Below are 18,439 nucleotides of genomic sequence, written 5' to 3'. Positions count from 1 at the left end.
AATATGATGCTGGCAAAAGCTGTCCGTTTTTAGCTGGGGTTTAGAGAAGTCTTCAGAGAGTTTGCAGTGCTGTGAAAGGATTCACTTTTTCAGCCCCATTACAGACACACAGCTTGACAACTGACAGCCTTGTGCGACTGCAACCCTTAATCTATCGAGTGATCCATTCTGCTGATAGTGCCCTGGGGTGGGGGCAGGGGGGCGGGGGTCCGCCTTAGAAGAAACCAGGAGCAGATTTACACCGAGATTTCCCTAATGCGACACTCCCATTCCCACTCCTGTCCCATCAAGGGAGAAAAAAAGGCAGCTTCTTCATCTGGGCTTCAAATCAACCTTAAACAGCAAGATCTTCTTCATATTTGATCTCATGTGAATGAGCCTGTGGACTGGCTTTCACAAAAGATGAAATGTCACCACGTTTGCTCTGACAACACAGGAGATTACACTGTGGCAGCGACGGCCAGTGCTGCTCTGTCACCCAACATCTGCCTCTGCACTCTAGCGTGAGACTGCTCCCATCTGAGCCCCACTGATATTTCTGATTCGCAGACTAATATCAGCTTTGGGAGTCATCATCTCAGTGGCCCAGAACAGAGCTGCCTGTCTCTGACATGAGACATACCTCAATACACTCCATGCAGTAGGGCTCAGATGGCTCGGGGAAGGATTTTGTTTTATACATAAAATGCAGAAATATGACATTTTCCTTCTTCTGTAGCAGACAAACTACACTAAACTTATAGCAATAAAATACAACACTATCATTGGATCAAATGGACATCGAAAGATCTGTTATGTGTAAATACTCAGACAGTTTTGCCAAGCATTACCTAACATTATTGCTATGCCCCAATTCTAAACTCTTTGTCTCTATAAAGGCACTCACCAATGCAGGCTCCATCCAACTCCTCATAGCCCACACTGCACACACAGCGGCCGAGGGGAACGAGCCAGTCGCCATCTGCCCCGCAGTACAGTTTGGGTGGGTCTCGCTCCTCGGCATTTGTCACACACGCGCCACGCACCTCCACAAGCGAGGACGAGTCCACTCTCGGGATGGTGTCTGGGAAGGTGGCTAGGTTCCGGAAGGTGAAAGGACACTTTTTGTAGTAGACCCTGACGGACACCAAAGCGATGCAGGCCCCGATGTCCTGGAAGGCAAGATAGAAGCCTTTCCTGGTGATGGGCCCCACCTCACGCACTTCAGTGTTGAGCTTGAGGATGCGGTCCCCAAGGTCCATCTGTGTGAAGCTCTCATCGGCTGCGATGGTGTCGATCTTAGTGTACTGGCTAGACTTGAACTTGATGCCGTGGGCCTCGTCGCTCTCCATGTAGAACAAGTTGAAGGTCTCTTTGCAGGTGCCCGAGACCCACGGGATGCTGTTGCAGTCGCGCAGCGTGAAGCGTAGCTCCACGTAGACCTTCTGCGCGGCCTCGCGGAAGATCCAGTTGGAGCGCAGCCAGTTGTTCTGGTTGGGCTCCATCACGTGGCACACCTGGAAGGTGTGTATGGGTCTGTTGTGCTCATCCATCTCAGTAATGGCATCCCACTGAAAACAGAGAAAGAGAGCGCAGAGACACAGACAGAGTCAAATAGAAGGACAACTACCAACCAGTGTCAGGATAAACAATCTGCTATAGAAATGAAGTACTATTTTCCAAACAATTAGTCTTTATCCTATTTTGCAGTCACCACCATTTCCTCTTCCTGGCGACATTTCATCCATCCTAATGCCACCCCCAGGTCCTTGACCTCAAGGATGGCAGAATTAAATTATAAACTGTGCAATGAGACCTGAGACACCCTGTTAACTGGGTGATTTGTCTCTATATTGCTGGAGCAGAAAAAAAAAAACTATTGGGGATTTTGGCTGTGGTCAGCCTGTCTGCACCCCATTTAACCTGTAAATGCTGTAAAATGACCCCTGAGGCCTGAAACATAGACAATAAAGAAGGACATTACCTGCTCAGCAAAATACAAGTTGTTTGGCATGTCAATCAAGTTATCAACAGCTAGTTATATTTCTGATCCAATACATCATAGCTCACTTGTTTCTTTAGAGACTTGTTTCTTTACTACTGATATAAGTTGAACCATTTCTCTTTCCATCAGATACTAATACAGTATCATACAAAATACACATTAGATGTAAATCCCATGCTGTACGTATGGTTCTTCTTAAAAGCCATATTTGGAACTCTTTTAACAGTGAACAATGTTTACACCATCAACAAATTGCAATTGAATGTGTCTCTCAAAGAGAATGATGTATCCACCTTCATACCTACATTCAAAGTTTTAACCATGAGATACAGTAAACTGCATGTCATAATGTAATCATTTAGGATATAATTTCGATCTGTAACAACAGAAGAAGTACCTAACCAAACATAAAACAAACATGATTTGGATGGCAGTGCCATCCTAAAAGACATCCAGAGCCCAACTAAAACAGCAGCCCTTTCCAATACTAATTTCCACCCTAATTAATCACCAGGACACCAGAGGGTTTTCATTAGCAGCTCTTCCAACAGCCATAAGCCATAAAACAAACATTACCTGCCTTTAAGAAATGTGCTTGTGATAAGACTACAGAATATGGGATGTAAGGCAACATGATTCAGTTCCTGTGTGGATGAGGAGATTTTTTGTTGTTTGTAGCAGGATCAGGACATATATTTTCCTAATTTCATTAGCATATAAAAGACTGGGTGCACTAAACAAACTTCATCACAGTGCTGCATTCAATGTATATATTTGCATACATTTCAATGTATAAATATGATAAAGTGCGACTAATTAAATGGATTTCAAGGGTGTTTTTATTGGACTGGTCACAAATAACCATTCCTACTGCTGCTTAGCTTGGCTTATTTGCCAGCAAACTAGCGGATGAATGTGGAGAAGTGTCTGAGTCAGTCCAACTTGTCAAGTTATGCAAAATCCAAAGTTGACAAAAGACCAAGCTACACACCTGCCAAAAAACAGCCACAACTTCAGAGAATACAAATGGCATATGCTTAATTGTTACGATTATGAGGGGGTCCTTGACAAATGTTCTCCCCCAAAGGGGGTCCTTGGAAGAAAAACATCTGCCTTAAGCAACATTCCTTAGTGTCACACAAAAAATGTGCACATTCCTAGGTAACAGTATGAATAATTTAACTGGTTGCCATGTAATAAACTTGCATCAAGAAAAAGCAACTAAAAACCTGCCCTCAGAAGAGCCGCTGAATAAGTGGCTGACAACCGAAACAGGGAATAGTTCAGGTGAAAAACAAAACATCACCATAGTAACAAACAAAACATCAAAAAAGAGTTGCCAGCTGACTGGCTCTTAGTTACAAAATCAAAAGCTTTTTTCCACACCCTTACGCACCCACATCCACATAACCATATTGTTTTGTGATATCAGCTGTGCTTTGACAACATGTTGGAATCACTGTGATGGTGTGATGTGTCAGGGGGAGGGAGCAGGCCATATTTGAAAGGCAGGGGGTATCTGTCCAATCCCATCAAAGAGATTTCAGAGCTCTCCAGGTCTCTAAGGCCCTGCTGGAAGGGACAGGATAAATCGGCAAATAGCTAAAGACAGGACACCCACTGATAAAGCAACCTGTGATGGATGAAGCCCAAATCACTGGCTCCACTTTTGATAGGCAGGGGGCTGCACTGTGAGCAGGGCACACCATGGAATTACTGCTGCAAGAGGGAAAACCTGCCTGGGACTGAAGCAGGCTGGTAAAAACACATAGAGAACTAGACAAAAACACAAGGCTGTTGAACTCCAGATGCTGATACAGGCCTGTTCAGTGTCAACATACAATGCATACGGAAAGTATTCACAGCGCTTCACTTTTTTCCACATTTTGTTATGTTTCAGACTCATCTTTAAAATGGATTCATTTTTTTTTCTCATCAATCTACACATATTAGTCTAACACTCCACAAAACAAACAGGTGTTTTGAGTGTTTTGTAAATTTCTAAAAAATAAAAGACAGAAATATTCCATTTACATAAGTATTCAGACACTTTGTTATGACGCTTGTAATTGAGCTGAGTGATGGGTCATAACAATATCAATAAATAATTGGGGATCAATAAAGTATCTTGAGCAAGGCACCTAACCCCTCACTGTTCCCCGAGCGCCGCTGTAGCAGGCAGCTCACTGCGTCGGGATTAGTGTGTGCTTCACCTCACTGTGTGTTCACTGTGTGCTGAGTGTGTTTCACTAATTCAAGGATTGGGATAAATGCAGAGACCAGATGTCCCTCACAGGATCAAAAGAGTATATACACTTATATGTATATATTTGTTTTCAGAATTTTGGTCTGCTACAGCAGGCTCAGTAAAGATGTCTTACAGTACTTCCATAAGCTATAACTCTATTACTCTCATTTATCACAAAAACAAGCACATTTATCCTCTATAAACAGTGAAATGTGCACTGTAACTGTCCACCACACACCCTTTCCACATCCACTCTTACAAGCAGGAGGGGACCATCCATTTGAATGGAAATCGTGCACCAACCCTTACATATAAGTGAACAGGAGCCAGGAATGGAGAAGGATTGATTTTCTTACAGGTGACTCCTTTTCCAAGAGAGCCAATTATTTAAAGCTGACAGCTAAAGGTGAGGGGATTCTATTAAAATTGTACAGCCAGGACTACATAGAGTGGTGCTTTCAACTAATGCAATCACCTGATACTTCTGAAATAGGAAATGGAAATTAAACATTTAGAGATTTTAACTCAACTGAGGGTGGTTGTAATAGAGAATTTTTATGTGCTATTAAAAGGCTAAATTTCCTGTTCTACTAAATTAGAAACCATTATGGTGCCTTGTAAGAGGATTGGGTGTATCTAATGGAGCAAGTTCGGAATGAAAGGAAATGTCAGCTCTGGATTGTATTTTAATCGAGAAATAAATCCAAGCACTTGGTGTCTAGCCTTAGTTCAGCCAAAGAGAATAAAACAACACGATTGGAAATGGTCTGAATTACTTTAGGCCAGAAAATAGTTTATTGGACTTGCCTCTTTTAAATAAACAAACAAGAAATGTAATGAAATGTCATTACATGCCATAAATAACAAACTACACGTCATATGCACATGCATTTCTGACAGAAAAAAAGCTATGCGCTTTGTGGACTAAGAAGTAAATGAGTCTCAAATACGTGCTTCATTATTTCAATGAATCGTTTGCTGCTGTGAGTGAAGACTGGCTCCCTGGCCTTAAGTCCCCTCTGGTTCAGGATCCTCTCCGAGAGGCTGGGGTCATAACCTCTGCTGCAGTCCCTCAGCCCCAACCCTCAGTCTGACTGGCAGGGGAGATCTGTAACTGAAATCCTGAACAAGTAAATGGCGCCATGCCGCATGGGGTGAATTATTTACTACCCACTGTGAGAGAGAAAAGGCAATGCTACTGGGATTGATCTACCGTCTGATCAAACAACTGAAAAAATCCATACTCATAATGAACGCTCCGTCTGTATTGAGCAAATGTATTGACATACTCTTCAGAGCCATAAACACCATCCTCCAGCTTATTTAAAAGAGTGGAAGCTAAGTACAATGTGGCGCCTTGACTCGCGTGGCCCTGCATACAAATAGGACACAAAGCTGCAGGTTCACAGATAAAAGGCAGACTCAGTCAGAACCTGCCACTTAATACTCCTCAGTATCTTCCCTGAATTTTGCTTACTGGACACAAATATTCATTTGCTATTGCCATTGTGTATTCTGCTACCTGAAGCTGGAGAGGATAGCTGAAATGGAGTGAGGATCCAATGGTGCTCTGGGGGCAGCAGTACAATAACAATGTGAGGGAGAGGAAACTCTCTGAGCACTATGAGACCAGACCCTCCACGAGGAGGGACTGATAACAGACAAAGCAAAACAAATAAATATATGCTAGAAAAGGAAAGACTTTCTTGACATACGCTGTACAGCATTACTTTGTTGCTGCTGGGCGAATGGCTAGCTGGAGCCGTACTTGAGAAGAGTCACCCACACATTTTTGAAGGAGCTTTAAATGTTAGAAAACATCCCCAGCACACTCACACACAAATCACCTCTTCAAATCAGACCTTACGTAATGCTGAGTGTAGGCACAAAGTTCACATCAAAAAAGAGGAGTACAGTATGCGCGTATCACAAGCAGATAAACAATGTTTTCCAAGCCAAGTATATGATTATTAAATCAATCAAGATGCACTTCTGCCCAGAGTATAAATGTCAAAGAGAATCACATACCCTCTAATTATTGCTTAGTGACACAATGGTTAAAATGATAAAGAACTAAATTCATACCGATAACAAAATCCTCTTCCATAAGGATACTACATAAATGGCTAAATATGTCAGAAGTGATTGAAATGGAATGGGTCTTTCTCTATTAATGCACCATTCCCAGCACACTGATTTGGCCTCTGCACTGCAATATTAACAGCTCATCTAAAAACATGACCCAATGTCACTAATTTGCTGAGCTATATATCAGACCTCAGATCTCCTCCAGACATCAGCCTGTGTGTCTTAAACAGCAGTTCTGTAGACGGTGACCTTGCAGCGGTATTGCAGAGTGGCTCTAGTAGCTGGGTGCCTGGCAGAAGCCAGTGTGTGTGTAGAGCTTTTAACTAATCCCAGTGGCTGGTGCCACATCATGGCTGGCACTTAAAAGCATGCAGAATGCCCCCAGGGCCTCTCCGTCTGGGCCTGGCGGGATCCTATGATCTCAACAAATGCAACACTTTCAGTTATTTATTTTAGCCTCTGCTATTGTTTGTTGCTCCCCGCCAAGAGACAAAAAAAAAAAAAGTAATTTAAATTCTTGGCCTTAGACCGAAGTTTCAGTGAGTTTATTTTGGAGTTAAACTGCCCAGTTTTAAAACATGAAATAAAAGTGTGATGGTATGAAACCAAACAAGATTCATTTCTTGATTGCATGCCGTCATGGTGCTTTGGCCAACTTCAACATCCATTTTCACTGTTTACTGTTATAAACGTGCTTAGAAAGGGAAAGAGTTCTGTCATTCAAACGTGACTGACAAGCCAACACTAGCATGTTTATCTTGTCCCTTGTGAGACATTTGCTCAATTAACTTCAAAGGAACAATCAACACAGAATCTAATTGATCTATGCCAGCAGAAGAACAATGCCTTGCATGTTCCCCCCCTGGTCATCGTTCTCTACTGGTTACTGGGGTGGCTGATATTGCCATTTCTTCCTGTCAACAGGAAAGAGATATTTCTATTTCATTTCAACCTTGACAGCAGCAGGGGCCTCTGAGCGACTGATGGAAAAACAAGGGCCCACACGAGGCCGGCAGAGCTGCAGCACAGCAGACGGGACCGCTGGAGGCATCAAGGCAGCCCTGAGCCCTGCCATACAGGGCACACTGGCAGCATGAAATCCCTCTCTGCAGAGGCACACAGGCAAGGGCCCGAAAGTCACTGTCGCACCAAATAACAAAAATGAAAGAATAATGAATTGGAATACTTTGCAGTGGATTTGCTGAAATACATTATCATAAATTCAATAAATTACATTTAAAATAGTAATATAATAGAATTGCTACTGTTAATTACATTTGAATGTTGAATTAGTTGAATGTTGAATTAGTTGAAGTCCTTTAAGAAGAAGAGAGAGAACTTTTTGGGAGCTAAGACGAATGTTTGTGCAGTGATTGAACTCTAAGTGCAATGAGAGCAAAGGATGGATGGCTGGATTTTACGTATTTTATCTTATCTTACAGACTGCTGCTATTTTGAGCTCTGAGCTTGAGTCATGAAGAAGTCTTAAAGCTTCTCTGTGCTGAAAAGACAGAAGGGTCCGCTAGCATACTGTTTGATTAATCTCCAATTGACTTGACCAATTGAGCTGTGCGAGAATTGTAATAAACGTCTGCACAATGAAAAACAGAGACAGCAGGCTATAGAATCTCATAAGCACGTTTGGTTATATTACTTCAAAATATTCTGCTTTTCACTCATCTAGGTACTGACCTTTGATATCCACCTTACTACAAAACACATTTATACAAGCCCAATTTAAGTGCTATACCTGTCACTTAAGTTTGCTGCCGAGAAAATAATGACTTCAAGGAACTGCTGGCAAGCATATGCTTTGTGGCTGAAATTCCTTTGGCTCGCAAAGGGTGGAAACAATCTGCATCTGAAGACAGTCCAGATAGAACACTTCATTTGCACCATGGCTATAGACAGTATGGGAGCTATCTCTGACTATCTCTGGGGTGAGGATGTTCAGACCTTGCATATTTTATCACAGTTTTTATGCAGTGCGACATCTTAACACAGAATTATGAGCCACTACAGGGCCACTTCAGAGCCGCAGATTTCAACAGCCCAGAGATGCCTCTGCAGTGTCTCACGCACTGAGTGGCTGATTATATACAAAGTGAAAATAGATGAAAGAGTGTCACTGATTGATTAGATCAAATGTATATTATGTTTGCTGAACATACCAACTCCTGTTCACATTCTTTCAGGTTGATGTCCACAACACTTTCCCATATTCTTTCAATGGTGTTCTAAATTTGCCACACCTCCAGTGCTCTCTGCTCAAGCCAAATAATTTGCTTTGACATTTGATCTCAATGCTCCCTCTTCCTTGTCTGATAATGGGATGGGAATGTACACAGGAATCCTGCTTGATTCCTGCCTGTGCGGTGGACTCTTACACGAAAATATGACCAATTATTTTACAGCTGCATGTTGCTCACTTGCCAAGGTTTGCCCCTGAAGAGTTTGCAATATGTGCTGTGCTATGACGTATGCTTTTATCTACCACCATTAGAAAACAAATAAAATAAAACACTGTTTCTGCATTCATAGATTCTTTATCATCATGTTCAGATTATCATTTCATTTATACAAGGATGTGTATAAGGGATGGATGTACACAGGCTTTTTTGCTCCTTCTTATTCTGCAGCATCTCAAGAGAAAGTGCAGTCTGCTGACGTTCAGTCTTTTCTGGTTTACTTTTACCTGTGTCCAATTTGTCCAAAACTTCTAAATCTCTGTCATTCTTGTCATAGAAAATGGAACAAAAAGAACACAACTGAGTTACGCCTGTATTACTGTGGATATGTCAATAACAAAAGACACGATTAAGTGGGATGAAGAATGTTTGTGCTCCACAATTATGTCAAATAGCGTGGGAGAAGAGCACAGATAATCAAGGTCTTTGTACTTCAAACCCATAGCCGATCGCCATTGCACCCCATCTAAACAAAGCATTTTAAACATTGAAATAGGTTTGAGATGATTATGACCTTCATGTGTGTGTGTGTGTGTGTGTGTGTGTGTCCTTTTGAAGTAATGTTATATTAAATTCATGATAAAGTCCACTATCATCAACCACTCTAGAACAGTTCTACATCTACATAGGAATGAATCCCAAAAGCATTAGAGAAGACCAATAAGCCTTTCAGCAGGATAGCGTGTTTTCCACAGCCTCCAGCTGTAGAGTGATGACTTGAATAAGAAGACAGTCCTGGGCTGCTGTGTATGCTGTCTCCAACTCAACTGTTTACTGCCTTTAGAGGTGCACAATTCAGAGTCAATACATTCCCTGGAGGATGGTGCTTGGTATGCTGAACATGGCAAAGCTTTCTTTCTCAGGGCCCCTTCAGATATGCGCCACAAAGACAACAGAGCCAGGACACTGACCCCTGGCACACACGCTCAAACAAACATTTAGCCCAGTAGAATAGCCAATGGGTAGTTTTAAGTTCATAAAAGTATATGTAGTTATGTCTTAAGGAAAACCTATGTATGGGTCCATGAGTACTGTTCCATGCAATGTATACATTTTTAGAACAAACTGAGTAAATTAATTACTTGATTTTTCAAAAGGGAGTGGTCTCAGAGATGACCAAATATTAACTATTGCTTTAAAGTAGATTGCAGTTAAAAGGCTTTCTGTCTTCTGACAAAATCTCATACCTTTTGTTGGTCTACCAAAAACATTCTTGTTGTTGATGACATCCACTATTCATGTGGTAGCAACCAGTAAAGAATATTAATGTCAAGATGTGCTTCCATCTCCACCCCTTTATCGATAGCAGCAACTGGACATCATGACTGAGTGAAATCCAAAGACCTGATGCTCATCTCATCTCTGAATTCATCACGGAGGATAAAGAGCCACCGGGGCCGTCCCAAACGCCCATCCATCATCACCTCCACACAGAATGAGCACCTACTGGCTGCACAGCAGAGCAGAGCAGAGCCTGGACCACGCCACATCATGAATACTAGGAGGAACAATAAAAGCAGCCCACAGCCTGTGGTATGGTCTTTCATCCCAGCTTTAAAAGGCCATGTAATTCACATAGTCAACAGCAGAATGCTGCAGAATGCTGAATGCTACTCTGGACCCTATGAAGGATGGCATTAGAATAGATTGATTAGGCAAAGAATATGGTATACAAACAAACCATGGCTTAGAGCAAAGTCCATTGAATGGCCAAAGATCTGGCATATTCACAATATATTCACATTATTAACAGGGGATAACAAGATTTAGCCAACATTTTGACAAATCACTTAAGGGGTGCAGACTTCACATTCCTAAATGCATGTTTATATGACTACCATGTCTCCCTTCAACAAAATATTCTGAGTGATCAACTGTCATGACAGGCTCAGTCATATTATCACTTACATATTAACTTCAGGATGCATGTGGCTAACATGCGGTTAGTTGAATTCATTGATGTCTCAGTGATTACTCAAAACTATTAGTATTGTTAACTTTGTACCCAAAGTAGGACCCATTGTTTTGCAACATTTTAAACTGTCTGCATTCTGCATTGTGTGTCAATTCACGGGGACATAACACAAACATGGCACAGAATTAGTAGTAAAATGAAGTCAAACACTTTGTCCTCAGGTTAGTCTAATAACAATGTTTATAATGTTGCCACTGCTTTCTCAAGCATTTTGACATTCATCTGTTCCAAATTAAGAACAATCAAATGTTTTGAAAAGGGAAATATTGGAGCACTGATGCCAAAATGCCACCTCCTACTGTGCACAATGAGAGCCTGAGACACAGTAATGTGCTCACTGAAGAGAGAGTAAGATTAACCGTGTCTTGCATGCTGCTCTATGACATTTATGAAGAAATAGCTTGCTTGACTGACAAATAACTTTGCCATTTGAAGACCAATACCTTCCAACAATAGAAAAATGGTACTTCTAATTCACATAATGGAGTCAGTGTGAGCTTTTTGGTAACTCCGTGTTACTATTAGAATCATAAGAACAGCAAAATATTTAAAAGCCATGTGTACATAGCAAGGGTGGTGAATGACGAAATACATTAAGATATATATTCTCCTTGTCAAACCTTGCCCTGTTTCACTCTGGTATTGAAATATTACAATTTATTGCAACTGACAAACAGAACAAAGAATAATGTATATACTGTATGGGATATAAACGGTGAAATCCTGTTTGAGTTTTCACTTGTCTCTCATCAACTCCCCCTGTCTTAAAACAGACCTTTCCATTTGTAAAGCCTGTCATGAAAACCAAAAAAAAGCCATCCAACCCTTCCTCCTCGACCAAGTAAATCTCTGCATGGGAAATGTCTAAAAGAGGTTGCTGCTTTACATATCTATTTTCTGCTGGAGGGGCAGGCGGTCTGGCATGTCAATGTGTGGTGCAGCCAGGTCTAACTGATCTGTGTTCTGAGGGAAAGACAGACAGACCAATGGTGGGACCAGCAGAGCAGGTCGGCACAGCGCAGATTAACAGCTATGTTATGCTTAAGTGAATCAACCTGCAATGTGACAATGTATCATATACAACACTATCTCCAATTTAATATTGTACAGTAACATATGAAAGGAAACTTCACAGACATGTCTGGTGCTGAAAAACATTCAATTTAAAACGACTGGTTTGTGGATTGGAGCATATTGCATTGGGAGAGAGGCACTGTGCACAGTATCAATCCTTTAGTGGTGTCATGCTGCTGGTACTGAGTTGATTTCTCTGTTTCCAATGTGGGATCTGGCGCGCACTTTAGTCTGAGACTGTCTGCCACCCGTGTGTCTGTCCTGCCCCAAGGGGACCTCTGTCTCTGAATAACAGCTCCTGACATCCTTGAATGAAATCAATTTAACCGCAGTCTGTATTGGTTAAACTGTGATTACTGGAAATGAATGTCGAAAGAACAGAATGACCTGTCTCAAGACCAGAGTGATCAATTAACTGAAAGGTTGAAGTAAACCAAAACGTATTAGAGACCAGCCAATAAAACAATACATACATTCTTCTAAGAATACTCTCAATCTTTACCATCATCCCTTACATGTTGTGTTTTGATCCAAGAATCTTAACGGATACCGCACAAACAACATTAACTAAAGCAATCTAGGATGGATCTGTCTTCATTTTGCCATCTCCCCTCCTATCTGAAGACTCCATTATGTTAAAAATAAGATGCCCAAAAGTTTTTGGAACACTGTTGAATACAAAATCAAATAACTTGTTGTATTGGTTCACAATTGCTCCTTTGGTGCCAATGTTTCCTTCCCATGTGAAACAGCCATCTTATATTTTATATAATTGTTTTCATGTTTGATAACAAAGGGTAGCTAGGTCACAGATTCAGGTTAGATTTGCACCCAAGACAGGTGAATGGGATCCTGAACCTGTGACCTAGCGCAGTACCTTCCGGCATGCAACACTTTACAGGAAACAGCGTAACAGGAACATCATTTTGCAATGATGACTAACCCTTTTTTGAATTGCAGTGACACCTTGAAGGTCATGGAAGCTATTTTGGCTGACCTGCACCAAATTGCTTTCTTGTGCATCGGCTCATGATGAACAGCACAGTGATTATATAGGCTTTATGAAATACAGGGTTGTGAGAGCATCTGGTGAAAACATTCAAGTATTCAAAAAAGGTCCACTACCCTGACATTAGCCCACGATCGGGTTGAATTAACATTGCATGGGACATGTGAGATGGATGATGTAAATCATTCACATACCACTGATCAAACCACCCTTCAAGATTCAGGGACAGAGTCAAGACTGTACAAAGGTCAATATTTCAAGAGGAAAATTGAGTGCAGGAAAGGAGAAGAATATTAATCAACCCTATGAGAGAAATAGCATCGAATTTTAAAAAAAACACAACATCTCTAGCTCGCTTAATAATATCCACTGGAGAATATCAGACTGCCATTTCAAAGACAAGGCCTGATTGTGAGTTCAACAGTTCAACAGCTGAAAAGTCCATTTAAATAATTAACTATTTAATTAACAAATGCCATGAAATAATATAAGCACTTATCAATGGCAAAATCATGGGCCTATCACTTGGATTTTGCTAGCACAAACAAAAAGCTATTTCAGTAAATAGTGTAACTGAATGTTTTTATACATGTACAGCCAGCACTCGAAAAACACCACCTGTAGTGAGATTTCAGGACCTTCTCTGTTCCATTCTTGATTCCGTTCCTTCATTACAGAACCATCATCTCCACAGGAGCAAAGCAACGCTTCCCAACAAGACAGCTGCCTTGCCTCAGCAGCCTGATTACCTTCTGCAGTGGACAAACAGGGAGCATCCCAGACCCCTCACTCCTGGCAATGCATTTAAATCAGGAGGCTACACTCTCCGAGTCTCAGCTCAGCTCCTGACACTGTCACACGGCACAGGACATTCAAACGCATGGCTCATTACTGCACAGTGTAGCACAGCTGTGCCAGTGCTGGAGGAGCCGGAGGCGCGGAGACAGAGAAGGCTTCCTCTGCTCTTTTCCCTGCCTCAGTGAGGCGTCCTGCAGCCTCTGATAGAGGCCTGCCGTCAGCACCTGGAGCAAGGATTTCTCTGCGCTGTCTTGTTGCATACCTGTTCCCAGCACTTATACTGACACACAGGTATACTCTAACTCAAGTCACTAATTACTCTGATGGCATCAATTTAATGGTGTTAGAGTGCATTAAGAATTGCCCTCTGTGTATCTTTGATGGGCAACGAGCCAATTAAGCTGCTCCCAGTGCTGCTTAAGCCTTGTAATGACAGAGGTCACAGGAAACGACGCACGCACAAGATTGTTTTTTTTTTTTTTTACTTGATAAGCTCCCCCAGCAGCTCCACTCAGTCTGCTGTCACCACCAATTACATGACAGCACACTGGGCACTAGAAAACTCATCTTTCCAGGCACTGTATGAAGATCTTGGTGGACTGTTGATTGGAGATAAGCTGAGGGTAGCCTAATTACATTTAATTAAATGTTGTAAGAGAGATTAAAGGCTGGATGTGTGAAGAGTTTGTTGATATTATTTGACTGAAAATTACAGCTACCTTGTCTGCTGCATATATTTCCTGTTCATACAAAGCCAAGGCCTTTAATGACTCATTTACAATGATACTGTTTATATACAATTCAATTAATGCACACTAATTGTATACTTATTTCAGGTAAAATGCCCCTCATGTTAAACATTACATTTGTGGCAAGTTTTTCTTTCTGAATGGATTAGGTCATGAAATACTATATCATAAAACTTCACTTTTAAACAAGCAAGCACAGACAGCTTTTTTACAAACAGCGATACACCATTTACATAGTGCAGTTCAGCAAGCTTCAGCTGGTGGCATTGTTACATAACATGATGCACTTAGGGCAGCCATCCTGAAGTGCATGCCCAAATATAAAACAGGAAAAAAGTCAAGCAATGGTCTCAGCAAACAACAACTATCTTCCTCTGAATTGAATCAGCTTACATTAGAAATCCACTGTAAAAGTGTTTAGCAAAAACAAAAGAAAACATTATGCTTTTAATCCCGAAAAGCTGCTTTATGTAATTTAATAAATAAATAGTCCTGTATCTCCCACTCTAGGGAAATGATTCATGCATATTTCAACAGTGTCTGCCTTTGCTGAGAAAAGCTTATTGTGACTCGATCCAGACACCAACTCAGACATAGTTACTCACTGCAAAACCTAACAAAAACATTTTGAGATATTGCTTTTATTCACTGGATAAAATCGCTGGCAGACAATAACCTTTTCTTTCAATATATACAGATCTATGACACAGATTAAATCTAATTGCTAGTTCAATATCAGCTGGCAAAACAACATTATACAATAACTTAGTTATTCTCATGATCCTGCAGAAAGGATCAAAAACAATATCAAAATGTCAAGAACAAGTCAATATTAATGCTGAACAAAGAGCATAACATGTCAAACATCTAGAGGTTTGTGTTGTTACTGTATATGCTAAATACATTCATGGCTGCATAAAGCAACTGAGACTCGCCACCAACAAAAAAAGTATTTTAATGGCTTAAACAGAATGCAAACACATTTTTGCACAGTTTGCGAAAGATTCTAGGGATGTAACCTTTCATTAGGAAACACATTACAGTGATGGGAGAGTTGAAGCGCAATTAATTAATTGACAGAGGCTGTCTCACACAGAGCCTTTGCCTAATTTTCACTTTAATTAAAAAATATTCCCAGGTAGCCATGATAATCACCCCTTCAGCAATGAATAACCACATTTTAGGCTCAGACCTTACGTGCCTCAAATTATTATTTACTTGTGATGGAGCAACCCAATTGGATCCACTATAGTGAAGACACAGCAAACCTCTTTAGACAGGGTAATAGTATACAACTTAAATTAAAACAACATGAGGCGTTTGGTATCCTAAAGGGCAGCCCAAAATTACACATTGATCTCCAAGGACTTCCTGGAGATGCTAGGGATGGGTGATATTAACAAATCAAATCACGATCATTTCAAACTATTACCTTGATTAACTTGAATGAGCAATTATCTATTTTATACAATTTGTACACTGCCTTGACAGGTACTGTGGTTAAAAAATTATGGACACTGCATTTCAAGCAAAAGCTGCTCGGGTTCAGGCTTGTTGGCTCAGTGTGTCAGCTTTTGTCATTCATGCCACCAACTTAGCTTTGAGTGAACTTAGACTAACTTTAGTTTTACAAGGTGAAGGCATGCCATTTTTAAGGGAACAGTACATGAACACACATATTGGAGAAAGTATTAACCGATTAATTGACATGAGCCAGATTAAGTTGGTGGATCTAAAAGTCAGTTTCAATACATTTTTGGTTAATTAAGCTCAAGAGGCCTGTACTGTATATCTTTAGCAAACTAATAAACCTGTCTAGTTGCAGTGCATACCTGAATTGTACAAGAATTCACCTTCTTGCATGTATGACTCCATACTGTAGGAATGAATTCAGACTAAATTAATCCAGTAGGACTCCTATTTTGCATAATGGCACCATGCACTGTTAACACAATATGCAGTAATAATCACTATCAGCCTGTATAGAAACTAATTGTAATTCAAAGACAGTTAAGTACTGTTAAGTAGAGGTATAGTTTCAATTAGTGGATTTTAGTAATGAACTTCTACTTGTGTGAACTTTAATGAAAGATCCTGAAACTAAAAGGAAATCCCTACAGCCAGTTTGGAGCAATTGGTGGTTCATGAGGTTTATTATATGGGTCTAAGAAAACGTAGGGGTAGTGGGCTCCTGTAAATGTAGGCCTACTGCAGAAATATTGACAGATGCAGAAATATTACAGATGTGAAATTAAGATCTGCCTCAAATAAACACAAAACATAATTGTATCATGTATTTTGTCAAAAAAAGTCGATAAAACTATACACTGATTTTGGGAGTAGTTACTTTTTACTTTTAAAAATGTTACAGAGGACAACACGTGATTATACATTGCTAAAATAATACATTTCACAATTTCTGTATTTGTCTGTACTGACAGAAATGAGACTTTTGCCATGGCTCTGGAAGAATGTGTGGACCATGAGGAGCAAAAGGGTATTGGATTAGAATCATGGATTTTACCTTTACCATAATCTCCTGCCTATTAACTGAGGGTTATACATAGATTTAGCTAAATATCTTCAGATGTGCGGTTAATACACAGGTGCAGGCTATACATGGGGAAGTATTTATTTCTTTATTCCTCTTTATGATTAAAGCACAATCTGATTCTGATTCTTTCGGTTATTGGGCACTGCTGTTAATATATGGGTATGGTCAATACACTTTTTTCGCATTAAAATACAGTCCTGTGGTTACAGTCAGTAATACATGATACAGCTAATCCACAGGAAATTACTGTAATAGAACAAACAAGATTTCATCAGCGGTACAAAATATGACCGCAGCTCAGTCCTGTATATTCTCTCCACAGAAATAAATCACCTTTGTCAATTAAGTATAAGTATATATACTTTTTTGATCCCGTGAGGGAAATTTGGTCTCCGCATTTAATCCAATCGGTGAATTAGTGAAACACAAACAGCACACAGTGAACACACAGTGAGGTGAAGCACACACTAATCCTGGCACAGTGAGCTGCCTGCTACAACGGCGGCGCTCGGGGAGCAGTGAGGGGCTAGGTGCCTTGCTCAAGGGCACTTCAGCCGTGGCCGACTGGTCAGAGCTCGAACCGGCAACCCTCCGGTTACAAGTCCAGAGTGCTAACCAGTGGGCCACGGCTGCCCTAATTAGTCTCCATCTCTTACTCCGGGGGTTTTCAACCAGTGGTCTGCGGCCCACTTGTGGTCCATGAGGACATTGATGGTGGTCCCTGACCATGGATTCAGTGTGGGAATCAGTATTTTTATCCAGTGGTGGTCCTGGGGTTACGTAATTAGTCAGAATGGTGGTCCCTGGGTCACAATCAGTTGAACTGATCCTACTCCATCACATACTCTTGCAACTAATTTTATGTGTATGTAAGTGAGTGTGTGCATGAGTGTGTGTGTGTGTGTATGTGTGTGTGTGTGTGTGTGTGTGCACATGTTCATGCGCATGTGTGTGTGTGTGTGTGTGTGTGTATGTGTGACAGTCCTGCCTTTTTGCTAACATCAAAATCTCAAATAATATGATTTGAAAGATCTATGTGTTAAATGCAGACCGTGATCTGGGCCTGTATTCACAAAAAATCTTAGGGCTAAAAGTTACAGTAGCATGGGAAACCCAGGCGAACTTCAGGCAAATTTGGGATTTGCTCTGCAAGTCCGTCTGGCGGAGAGCGCAAGCCCATTTCAAATTTTACTAAATCCAGGCACCAATCACAACTGTTGAGGCAGGCTTTACACGATGACGATACAGCAAAACCGTTGCGTTTGTTGAAGCAGGATTTTTAAAAAATACTGTATCAAAGATGGCTGCTGCCGAGGAACAGTGCTTGTTATAGTGGATGGAATCCACTATCTTGAAATCTCCTGGCTTCTTATTATTATTATTATTTGAAGCTGCTATTGCGTCGGTTTTATGCAGGGAGTCAGAAGCAAGTTTCCCATACCGCTCCCTTATGTTGGAATGTGCGAAAATGTACAAAAAAATTAAGGGATAC

General features: G+C 40.9%; 1 protein-coding gene across 2 annotated transcripts in view; it reads right to left on the bottom strand.

Annotated features, from left to right (window-relative positions):
- LOC143100433 (ephrin type-A receptor 6-like) overlaps nucleotides 1-18,439 on the bottom strand; it is a 105,591-nt gene that overhangs the window by 77,380 nt on the left and 9,772 nt on the right. For both annotated transcript variants that reach the window (XM_076263608.1, XM_076263609.1), the window contains one exon: nucleotides 887-1,550. In XM_076263608.1, the coding sequence (XP_076119723.1) occupies nucleotides 887-1,550 (664 nt within the window). The remainder of the gene's footprint in view (nucleotides 1-886; nucleotides 1,551-18,439) is intronic.

This window comes from Alosa pseudoharengus, unplaced genomic scaffold, assembly GCF_046254945.1.
Source record: "Alosa pseudoharengus isolate Yale_2024_CS ecotype anadromous, Long Island Sound unplaced genomic scaffold, YU_APseudo_1.1 YU_APseudo_1.1_scf_3, whole genome shotgun sequence".
Lineage (NCBI taxonomy): Eukaryota > Metazoa > Chordata > Actinopteri > Clupeiformes > Clupeidae > Alosa > Alosa pseudoharengus.
The sequence above is the reverse complement of the archived record's forward strand: the minus strand, read 5'-3'. Positions and strand labels throughout refer to the sequence as shown.